Source organism: Octopus bimaculoides, chromosome 23 (genome assembly GCF_046866305.1).
Source record: "Octopus bimaculoides isolate indiv1 chromosome 23, ASM4686630v1, whole genome shotgun sequence".
Taxonomy (NCBI): domain Eukaryota; kingdom Metazoa; phylum Mollusca; class Cephalopoda; order Octopoda; family Octopodidae; genus Octopus; species Octopus bimaculoides.
In genome coordinates, this window is record NC_142950.1 from 12,435,703 (window position 1) to 12,448,202 (window position 12,500).

The window sequence follows — 12,500 nt, forward strand, 5'->3', positions numbered from 1 at the left end:
TGGTTATTTTACTAAATTTTTCATTAGTTTTAAAATAAATTAAAATAAAGGCAGTACATCTCTACAGAAATATGGTAACAAAAGGGGTTCAACGTTGTATGACTCTAGTGGTCTATGCATCTTGTGATTAACCTGAAACTATCCCTGTGGTTCTATATTTTAAAGGGATCTAAATTAAAACCTTCCAGCAAAATGTTGTGTTGATTTATGTTTCAAACACCAATGGCAGATTTATTTCACCAAATATGGTAACAAAACTGATCTAAATTAAAACTTTCCAACAAAATTTCACATTGATTTATGTTAATTTATGTTAATTTATATTCCAAACACTGGCTTTATTTCATTAAATTTTTCATTATTTTCAAAACTAATTAAAACAAAGGCTGTGTATTTCAACACAAATTTCGTAATAAAAGGTGAATATATAGCTACATAAGTACATGGTTGATACCCTGGTGTTAATTTCTAGAACTAAAATACAGAAGAGTGCAGTAAAAAACCTGGATCTTTTCTGTTTGGCTGCACCTGTGGAAATTTTAAATTTTAGTGAAAATTTTAAGATTTGGTGTATTGATGTAATTTTCCATGCTGAATCTCAGGAAATAATTCACTTTTTTCCAGAAAATTTTTTTTAAATGTTACAGAGGTTTAAAGTTAGATAATTTTTATCCGTTCAGAAAACAGGATTTGGAAGCTGACATTTTGTGCATGACAGCATGTGTTGTCAACTGTAAACAAATGAAATATTGGCAGAATTCTGCTTTACGCATGCCACATAACCCCTTATAACTTTTTGGGGAGCGGAATTTTTAGAAAGTTTTTGTGAATTTGTATTCTACACATGAAAATTCATACAATTATGCAAAAACCAAAAAGAGAAAAATGTTTGCATGGTTTAAGGCCTATTTAGCTGTTATTTTCAGCACATCTCATACCACATGTGTTTTAAGTATTTAATAAGAATGACAAAAAGGACACATAGTAACAGCTTGGCATGCTAACAATTCTGCCAGCTCACTGCCTTAATAATAATAATGATAATAATAATAATAATAATAATAATAATAATAATAATAATAATAATAATAATGACAGCGAAACAGGCTGATTACTACCTAGCTCAGATACCAGGAAACCCCAAAATAGCTGAAGTTCAAAAGATAGTGCTCATGGGAACTGCCCATATCCTACGTAAAATACTGTCTATGTGATCTCAAATTTTAAAACAAACACATAATTTTCTTATGGTTTCTTAAACATTCTCTAGAACAACACTATGTACAAATCCAAATATATGGTACCCTAGGCATAACACCTACACGAACTTCTAACTTGTTGTCTCTTGAGGTCTCTGGGTGAGACTTGGAGCAAACTTGTACAAATGCAAAACAAAAGTCAAACATAAAATAATAATAATAATAATAATGGTTTCAAATTTTGCCACAAGGGCAGCCATTTTGAGGGCAGGGAGGAGTCGATTACATCAACCCCAGTGTGTAACTGGTACTTAATTTATCGACCCCGAAAGGATGAAAGGCAAAGTCTACCTTGACGGAATTTGAACACAGAATGTAAAGACAGACGAAATACCTCTAAGCATTTTGCCTGGCATGCTAATGATTCTGCCAGCTCACTGCCTTTGTACTGCTCCCTGTATTGCTACCAACTGAGTACTTCCTATGAAGTTTGGTACTTGGGGCTTTTGATGCTAGAACAATGCTTTCTTTTGAGATGGTCCCAAGTGAGCCAATTACAATAGGTACCACTCTCACCTTTAAGGTTTTATGGATGCATTTCACTTCCAGTGCTAGGTCTTGGTACTTCCCACATTTCTCATCCCCTCGCTCTCTTTACAATAATATTCTGGTCAGCAGGTATAGCGACATTGATGAAAATCCATACTTTGAACTCCTTCTGTAGGAGAGTGTTACCACCACCACCGCTGCCGCCGCCACCACCGCCGCCGCCGCCACCACCCTTTCCTCAACACACAAGCTGCTCCATGTATTCTTTTCTACTCTAGGCACAACCATCATCATCATCATCATCATCACAACAATCCATTTCTATTGAAATTTTACTCCCTCCCCAAAAGCAGAAAGAAAATACAACTACATTTACCTTTTTACTTTGCTTCCCAACCACATGGTTACAGGTTCAATCCCACTGTGTGACACTCCGGACAAGTGTCTCCCTGCTGTAGAATTAGGCTGACAAAAGCTTTGTGGGTTGATTTGGTACACAGAAACTGAAAGAAGCCAGCAAGCTGGCAGAAACGTTAGCACACCGGACGAAATGCTTAGCAGTATTTCGTCTGCCGTTACGTTCTGAGTTCAAATTCTGCCGAGGTCAACTTTGCCTTTCATCCTTTCGGGGTCGATAAATAAAGTACCAGTTACGCACTGGGGTTGATGTAATCGACTTAATCCCTTTGGCTGTCCTTGTTTGTCCCCTCTGTGTGTAGCCCCTTGTGGGCAATAAAGAAATAAGAAACCGAAAGAAGCCCGTTGTATACGATCATCATCATCATCATCACCATTATCATCACCGTTGTCTTCATTGTCGTCATCATCATCATCGTCATTGTCATTATTTTTAGGGCGATGAGATGGCAGAATTGCTGACACAATGGACAAAATGCTTAACAGCATTTATTCCAACTGTGTTCTGAGTTCAAACTTTGCTGAGGTTGACTTTGCCTTTCATCCTTTAGGGATTGATAAAATAAGTACCAGTAGAGTACTGGGGTTGATGTAATAAACTATCCCCCCCTTCCTCAAAATTTCACACCTTGTACTTTTAGTAGAAAAGACTATTATTATTATTATTATTATTATTATTATTATTATTATTATTATTATTATTATTATTATTATTATTATTATTATTATTATTATTATTATTATTATTATTATTATTATTATTATTATTATTATTATTATTATTATTATTATTATTATTATTATTATTATTATTATTATTATTATTATTATTATTATTATTATTATTATTATTATTATTATTATTATTATTATTATTATTATTATTATTATTATTATTATTATTATTATTATTATTATTATTATTATTATTATTATTATTATTATTATTATTATTATTATTATTATTATTATTATTATTATTATTATTATTATTATTATTATTATTATTATTATTATTATTATTATTATTATTATTATTATTATTATTATTATTATTATTATTATTATTATTATTATTATTATTATTATTATTATTATTATTATTATTATTATTATTATTATTATTATTATTATTATTATTATTATTATTATTATTATTATTATTATTATTATTATTATTATTATTATTATTATTATTATTATTATTATTATTATTATTATTATTATTATTATTGCTGTAAGGTGGCAAGCTGGCAGAATCATTAGCACGGCAGGCGAAATACTTAGTGGTATTTTGTCTGTCTTGATGATCTGAGTTCAAATTCTGCCAAGGCTGACTTTGTCTTTCATCCTTTTGGGGTCGATAAATTAAGTACCAGTGAAACACTAGGGTTGATTTAAATTGACTAGTTCCTTCCCCCAGAATTTCAAGCCTTGTGCCTATAGTAGAAAGGATTATCATTATTATTATTATTATTATTATTATTATTATTGTTGTTGTTGTTGTTGTTGTTGTTGTTGTTGTTGCTGGCCTTGTGCCAAAAATTTGAAACTATTGTTGTTGTCATTTACCCAACCCCAACCTTGGATCTTCAAACCTGACAGAGCCAACACATGATCAGAAAGGTATTCCATCCTGTCATGACCATCCTGACATTTTAGGGGAGGGGGAATGGGGGGAGGGCTATCTTTCGAATGGCATTATCAAATGTTTTCTTTCCTTTTTTATTAAGAGAATATGAGAGAATATGATGTGATTTGAAGGTGATTTGGCTGCTGTTTCTAATGAGCTGAGCAACCATAATGATTTGTGTAATGTTTTTTTTTTGTTTGTTTTTTTTCATATTGATTTTTTTCTTCTTTTTTCTTTTAAATATTTCAGAGAGTTGCTCGAGGAATTAATTGTGATGTATGGACGGCTACTGGTGATGTTTCGGGCGAAAATTCTATATGGAGATATTATTTTGCTTCGGTAATTAAGCGGTTTATTGAGTTGTTTCTTTGTTTGTTTTTCTTTTTATTATGTTCATCATGATCGTTAGCGCCACCATTGCCATCATTATCATCATCATCACAAGCACCACAACCAGTATCACCATTATCAATACCACTGCCACCACTACCACCACCATCACCACCACAACCACCACCACCACCACCACCATCATCATCATTGTTGTCACTACCACCAACACCACTATAACTACTACTGCAGCAGCCTCCGCCTAATCCATCACCACCACCACCACCATTATCACTACCGCCATCAGCAGCAAGTATGTGTGTGTAATGGTTTAAATTTATGCTTCCCTGAGAATCACTGAACCACATACAGTGACATCACATCATGTGTTCACTTGGCCTTAGCTTCATGCTCTTGCTCGATGGGGTTGGGGTCATCCCAGGTTAGTGGTCCCAGAAGTGTCATCATGCGTAGAGCTGACCAGGTCTACCAGTGTTCTTCATCACTGGTGGTCCTGTATCACTAACAATGGCAAGTGGGGTGGGCTTGCGTGTTCCATAGATTTGAGAAAGCATTGTTACCTGGAGCTCTGTTCCTCATAAAACCACCCTAAGTGAGCCAGTCTCCCAGGGTGGTTCCAGACTAATGGTGACCCAAGGCGCATTGGCTCATCACCAAGGTGGTGGCCCCATCATCTGACTATTCTGTGGAGGACCAACAACCTACCCAGAAGAACCCTAAACTCATTATGAACACCAACCAGAAAAAACTGGACTGAAATTGGAATAGACTGTCGTTTCTCCTGTCAACAAATTGACTGCTGGTTTTGCACCCTCAAAAATGTGTGGAATTAAGAGATCCCTAATTTGAAAAACCTGTAAGACTGATGGTGACCCAAAGCATGTTGGTTTATTGCCAAGATGGTAGCCCCCATCATCCGACTATTCTGCAGAGGACTGACAACCCACCCAGAAGAACTCTGAACTTGTAATGACACCATCCAGAAGGAACTGGACTGTCCAACATCGGAACAGACTGTCATTTCTCCTATTAATTGACTGACCACTGGCTTAGCACCCTCAGAAATGTATGGATTTAAGAGATCCCTAATTTGAAAAACATGTAAGGGTTAGCAACAGACAGGGCATCTTGCCTGTAAAGCAGTGCCTCAATAATATATTCATCGAAACCAGGGATCTCCCCAAACTTTTTAGACCCTCTTCATGAAATCTTTTGACCCCTCATTGACCCCCAAGCGTGTTCAAGAAAATAAATAAATAATAATAATAATTAAGTAGGTGTGCAGTTTCCAGGTATTTATCGACCCCTTGAATAGTCCCATTGACTCTCTGAGGTTGATATCGACCACTTTGGAAACCCCTGATCTAAACCCTTGCTAACAGGGGAAAATGGATGTAAAACAAGGCACTGAACAATCTCTACCATTGTTTGGTTCAATGCAGGTTAGGCATTGTTGACCACTGCCATTGTACTGAAGATCTAATCTTGTCAGATGTTATATTTTGAAGACTGATCATCATCATCGTCATCATCACAACCATTGTCATCATCTTCATAATCATCATCATCATCATCATCACTACCACCATCACCACAATTACCATCACCACCACCATCATCACTGTCATCACTACCACCACCACCACCACCACCACAACCACTGTTATTATTATTATTGTTATTATTATTATTATTATTATTATTATTATTATTATCAGCAAGCTCGCAGAATCATTAGCACGCCGTTCTGAGTTCAAATTCTGCTGAAGTCGACTTTGCCTTTCATTTTTTGAGGGTCAATAAATCAAGTACCAGTGAAACGCTGGGGTCGTCCCATCCCCCAAAATGGCAGCCCTTGTGCCAAATTTGAAACCATTATCATTATTATTGCTATTATTATCATTATTATTATTATCATTATTATTATTATTATTATCATTATTATTATTGTTATTATTATTATTATTATTATAATTATTATTATTATTATTATTAATTTATTTATGGCAATATGTGTATATATTTTTAGGAAGAGACCTCAGAGGTGGGTGAAGAGAATGCTAAATTCTCCTGGCTCATAATGTATGAGATGATGATACCAGAGGTAAGTAAGAAAAAGAACATCAATTTTGTATTCAAAATACCTCCTGCTCCCCCCCCCCAATCTTGATGACTATTTGAAACCACTGAAATATGAACCTGTGTCATCAGGAAGCTACTATCACTGTTGACAACAAAGCTCTTTTCCCTAAGAGTGAACGGCAGATTGTATGATGCTTGTGTTAGAACTGCAATGCTGCATGGTAGTGAGACAGGGGCCTTGAATACAGAAGACTTGAGAAAGAAATGAAGTGAGCATGCTCTGTTGGATGTGCTATGTAAGTGTGTGGGGGAAAGATTTAGTATAAAGGTGCTGAGTGAAAAACCTGGGTATAAAGAAGAATTATTGTTGTGCTGAAGAGGAAAGAGAGAAAGAGAAAACGATCAGTACAACCACAAGCACAGGCATGGCTGTATGGTAAGTAGCTTACTTACCAACCACATGGTTCTGGGTTCAGTCCCACTGCGTGGCACTTTGGGCAAGTGTCTTCCACTATAGCCTCGGGTCGACCAAAGCCTTGTGAATGGATTTAGTAGACGGAAACTGAAAGAAGCCTGTCATATATATATATATATATATATATATATATATATATATATATATATATATATATATATATATATATATATGTATATATATATATATATATATATATATATATATATGTATGTGTGTGTATATGTTTGTGTGTCTGTGTTTGTCCCCCCCAACATCGCTGGACAATCGATGCTGGTATGTTTACGTCCCCGTAATTTAGCAGTTTGGCAAAAGAGACCGATAGAATAAATACTAGGCTTCCAAAGAATAAGTCCTGGGGTCGATTTGTTCGACTAAAGGCGGTGCTCCAGCATGGCCGCAGTCAAATGACTGAAACAAGTAAAAGACTGTGCACACTATAAAAGTGCTTGATGTTAGAAAGGGCATTCAGCCATAGAAGCCATGTCAAAGCAGACATTGGAGTTCAGTGTAAGTCCTTGGATACATTGGATCCAGTCAAACCATCCAACCCATGCCAGCATGGAACATAGATGTTTGATGACGCCACTGCCGATGATGACGATGATGATATTGACTTGAGTGGTGGGCCTTATGCATTTCCCAATTTAACAGATTCACCTGGTCCTTGGCCAACAAAGATTCTGCACTTTGCTGCATGAATAATAAATAGAAAGAAGCAACAGCATCGATGTACTTACTGATGGATTGAATCATCAACTTCAGACATATGTACATCAACACTGTCACTAAGATATGCAGTTCTGTATCAAGGTATTAAAACTGCTTGAATTCCTAGCGAAACAGCTGATAAAGGTCAAGATTTTGTTTTTTTATTTTTGTTTTTTTTTATGATGATGATGATGAGGATGATGATGATTATCATTATTATTATTATTATTATTATTATTATTATTATTAAGGCAGTGAAATAGCAGAATCATTAGCAAACTGGATAAAATGCTTAGTAGCATTTTATCTGTCTTTACATTCTGAGTTCAAATTCCATCAAGGTTGACTTTGCCTTTCATCCTTTCGGAGGGGGGGGGGGGGGTCAATAAAATAAGTACCAGTTGAGTACTGGGGTCCATGTAATCGGCTGTCCTCCAACCCAAAGTTTCAGGCCTGCCTTTAGTAGAAAGGATTATCATTAGTATTAAGATGGCGAGCTGGCAGAATTTTTAACACACCGGACAAAATGTTTAGTGTCATTTCTTCCAGCCTTACATTCTGAGTTCAGACTCCACTGAGGTTGACTTCGACTTTTATCCTTTCAAAGTTGATAAAATAAATACCAGTTGAGTACAGGGGTGGTTGTTTTTGACTTACCCTTAATGTTGTTGACCTAGTGCCAAACTTTGAAATCATTATCATTAGTATTTTTATTATTTATTTATTCAGCAAAGTGTACACGTAGTATACAATGTGTACCAATATGTAGAAAAGGAGCCAGATGTTTGGGAGTTCAACATAGCCACATGTTTCCCAGGAACTAAACAGAAGCAGATTTTCTTTAAGGTATCAAGTAAGTGTAAATTATCTCTCTTTACCATTTAGTCTTGGAAGGGATGGAATAGCAGCATCTATGACTTATTATTATATTATTTTTCAGGGCCTCCAGAAAACTGGTGATGGGAAGCGGGGGGGAGATAGTTATTCTCAAACAACAAGATTTGACCCAAATGCTTGTTAAATAATGAACATTGCTGAAGGATCTCAAGATCTAGGAACCAAGAACCAGGCTGGAATGGGACTCTAGCAAGACCGATACCTGTTATGGCATATTGAAGATGATCAACCTTTTATAGACTCAGCACGCTAATCTGTAATGATTTGTCGTCTTACCTATCATGTGAGTTTGGAACATTGGTTGAGTCCTGTGCTTTGATTGGTTGAGTATCAAAGATCCAATTGTCTGAGTATTGAGGATCCATTTGGTTGAGTATCAAAGATCCACTTGGTTGAGTATCAAAGATCCATTTGGTTGAGTATCAAAGATCTATTTGGTTGAGTATCAAAGATCCACTTGGTTGAGTATCAAAGATCCATTTGGACGAGTATTGAAGATCCATTTGGTTGAATATCAAAGATCCACTTGGTTGAGTATTGAAGATCCAATTGGTTGAGTATCAAAGATCCAGTTGCTTGAGTATCAAAGATCCATTTGGTTGAGTATTGAAGATCCAATTGGTTGAGTATCAAAGATCCAATTGGTTGTGTATCAAAGATCCAATTGAGTATCGAAGATCCAACTGGTTGAGTATCAAAAATCCACTTGGTTGAGTATCAAAGATTTACTTGGCTGAGTATAGAAGATCCATTTGGTTGAATATCAAAGATCCAATTGGTTGAGTATCGAAGATCCAATTGGTTGAGTATCAAAGATCCACTTGGTTGAGTATCGAAGATCCATTTGGTTGAGTATCGAAGATCCATTTGGTTGAGTATTGAAGATCCAATTGCTTGAGTATCAAAGATTCAATTGATTGAGTATCGAAGATCCATTTGGTTGAGTATCGAAGATCCACTTGGTTGAGTATTGAAGATCCAATTGCTTGAGTATCAAAGATTCAATTGATTGAGTATCAAAGAACCAGTTGGTCAAATATTGAAGATTCCGTCACATTGCACATAACACATTCTCAGAAAACTCATCTGAATGTGCTCTGGAGCCTGCCCTCCTATAAATTGGTGTATCAAATCACCTATGAGCAGAAGGGTGAGTGATTTCATGAAGGCGAGGTCATGTTATTTTCCTGCTGTCATTCACCAGAACAAAATTAATATAATGGTCCACTATACTATTTAATGGAGGAATAAAGTCTCACTGTTATTTAAAAAGTTTGTTTATTGTATTATTTCCATGAGTGAACATGCAACATATATAGTATAATGGTATGCAAGATTCTGGAGTAAGTCAAGGGGGAGACTTTATACTACACCGTTAAAAGACAATTAGGTGCAACACTGACAGTTTGACATGGCTGACTGAACATCTTGGCAGTGGAGGCCCAACACACATTTGCAGAAATGACACAACAATAACTGGTGTATCCCTCTTTTCTTATCCAACTTGGGTAACCATGTATTTACTCTACAGCAAGATCCCTATCTCTGTCCCTCTATACCTCTAATCTCTCAACTGGCACAAAGCCACCCCTGCCCTCAATGCTACCCCCCCCCCAGTTAAGGGTTTTTTTGTGTTGCAATGTACTTGGTGACCCTGTCAGCGATAATGCCATGTAAAAAGCACTGGTACTGGTGCTGGTGCCATGTACAAACCACTCAGTACACTCTAAAGTGGCTGGTGTTAGGAAGGGGGTCCAGCTGTAAGATCCATGCCAAAACACAATGGAGCCTGATGTAGCTCCCAGCCAACCCATACCAGCATAGAGAGCAGACATTAAATGATGATGATGGTGATTGACACAAACACTTTCCCTCTCCTCAGATACATAAAAAAATATGTTTCCACACATAAACAGAGAGGGAGATAATGAAAGAATCATTAAAATGTCTGTCGAATAAGTTGGTGCTGAATCTGTGATGCCAAAATGACAATGCCAAAATATCATTCACCTGAAACAAGACGTAGTTTCAAAGTGGAAGATGGTGTTAAAGTGGATAAGAACTTACATGCAATGCAAAGGGCTCCAGTAAATGCCATAAGGTATTTTGTGTGGCAATTTAATATGCCTGTTTACTTACCTACCTGTCTATCTTTCTACTTATTTATCTAGTTGTTTACCTGTCTATGTATCTGCCAACTTTCTTCTGTCTGTCTATTTGTCTAACTGTTTGTCTGTCCATCCATCCATCTATCTATCCATCCATCCATCCATCCATCCATCCATCCATCTATCTTATTTCTTTACTGCCCACAAGGGGCTACACACAGAGGGTACAAACAAGGACAGACAAACGGATTAAGTCGATTATATCGACCCCAGTGAGTAACTGGTACTTATTTAATCAACCCCGAAAGGATGAAAGGCAGAGTCGACCTCAGCGGAAATTGACCTCAGAACGTGAAGACAGACAAAATACCACTAAGCATTTCGCCCAGCGTGCTAACATTTCTGCCAGCTCGCCACCTATCTATCTATTCATCCATCCACCTATCTATCTATCTATCTATCTATCTAACTATCTATCTATCTATCTATCTATCCATCCATCTATCCATTTATCTATCTAACTATCCCTCTATCTATCTATCTATCCATCCATCTATCTATCTAACTATCAATCTATCTATCTATCTATCTATCTATCTTATCCATCAATCACAAGTCTTTCTCATTTTCTCTAACCAATTTCTTTTTCTCCATATCTCTTTCTATGCCAATTCTTTCTCTTCCTCTTCATTCATTTGTCTTTATCTTTGCCTACCTCTCTCTCTCTCTCTATGCAGCTCTTTAAGTAGCTTTTCTCTTTCTCTCTCTCTCTCTCTTAATCAGTCTTTCTTTCATTAACCAATCTCTCTCTATAACTTTTCTCTTTATCCAGGCTCTCTCTCGGATCTCATCAGCATTAATCAAAAGCAATTCATAAATGCTTTAATTGTCTCCATCCAGGGATATTCAGGTGTATCAGCACTTCGGGTTTCAGATATTCAGGTAAGAATCCACATATCAAAAAACCACCGGAAAAGAATTTTTTGTTTTTGTTTTTAATCTGTTTCCTTCCTTTCTTCCTTCCTTCCTTCTTTCCTTCCTTTCTTTCTTTCTTTCAACTTACAGAAGCTTTAACATTAATCAAGTGACGTAATTAATGACTATAAGATGACAAGTTCAATCCATGTTCAAGCTACTATGCCGAGCCTTGAATATATGATATATTGCTGTCGTACTTGTTTTCACCGTTTTGTTAGCATGTTTCTTATGACACACACTGCCTTTGTTTCAAATAATTTTGAAAATAATGAGGAATTTATTAAAATAACTTTGTCATTATTTAACCCTTTAGCACTCATATCATTCTGTCTGCGTAACATTGCAAGCAAGCAAGCAAGATTCAAGCTCACTTTTAATGTATTATAGATAAGTGTGTAGCACTACAATCCAATGGTGTACAGGTGTCTTTTTGTGGGGACCTCATTTGTCATTCCATCTACTGAAAGTCCTAGAACAATAGATGAGGGCGATGTGTGCAGAGCCATCCAGTTGAAAGCATATAATAAGTTACAACTTTTGTCTGTCACCTATGTTCCAAACCATGCAGATCTGCAACTGGACTGAATAGTTATCTGAGATGTCATGACTGGAAAGTCAGAATTGCCTTTGACAATGAGGAAGCACAAGGAGATGCCAATTGCATGTGAAGATGGAGCACTCACCATATGTACTCTTTTATTCGTTTCAATCATTTGACTGTGGCCATGCTGGAGCACTGCCTTTAGTCAAGCAAATCGACCCCAGGTCTTATTCTTTGTAAGCCTAGTACTTATTCTATCGGTCTCTCTTGCCGAACCGCTAAGTTACGGGGATGTAAACACACCAGCATCGGTTGTCAAGCAATGCTAGGGGGACAAACACAGACACACAAACACACACACACACACACACACACACACACATACGACGGGCTTCTTTTCACTTTCCATCTACCAAATCCACTCACAAGGCTTTGGTTGGCCTGAGGCTATAGTAGAAGACAGATGGGCGGACAGACAGACAGACAATAGATAGATATATAGATAGATAGATAGATATATAGATAGACAGATAGATAAATAGAAAGATAGATAGATAGA

General features: G+C 36.4%; 1 protein-coding gene across 1 annotated transcript in view; it reads left to right on the forward strand.

Annotated features, from left to right (window-relative positions):
- LOC106883600 (uncharacterized) overlaps nucleotides 1–12,500 on the forward strand; it is a 54,665-nt gene that overhangs the window by 26,553 nt on the left and 15,612 nt on the right. The window contains exons 9-12 of the mRNA XM_089340585.1: nucleotides 4,048–4,137; nucleotides 6,179–6,253; nucleotides 8,147–8,270; nucleotides 11,255–11,364. Of these exons, the coding sequence (XP_089196711.1) occupies nucleotides 4,048–4,137; nucleotides 6,179–6,253; nucleotides 8,147–8,270; nucleotides 11,255–11,364 (399 nt within the window). The remainder of the gene's footprint in view (nucleotides 1–4,047; nucleotides 4,138–6,178; nucleotides 6,254–8,146; nucleotides 8,271–11,254; nucleotides 11,365–12,500) is intronic.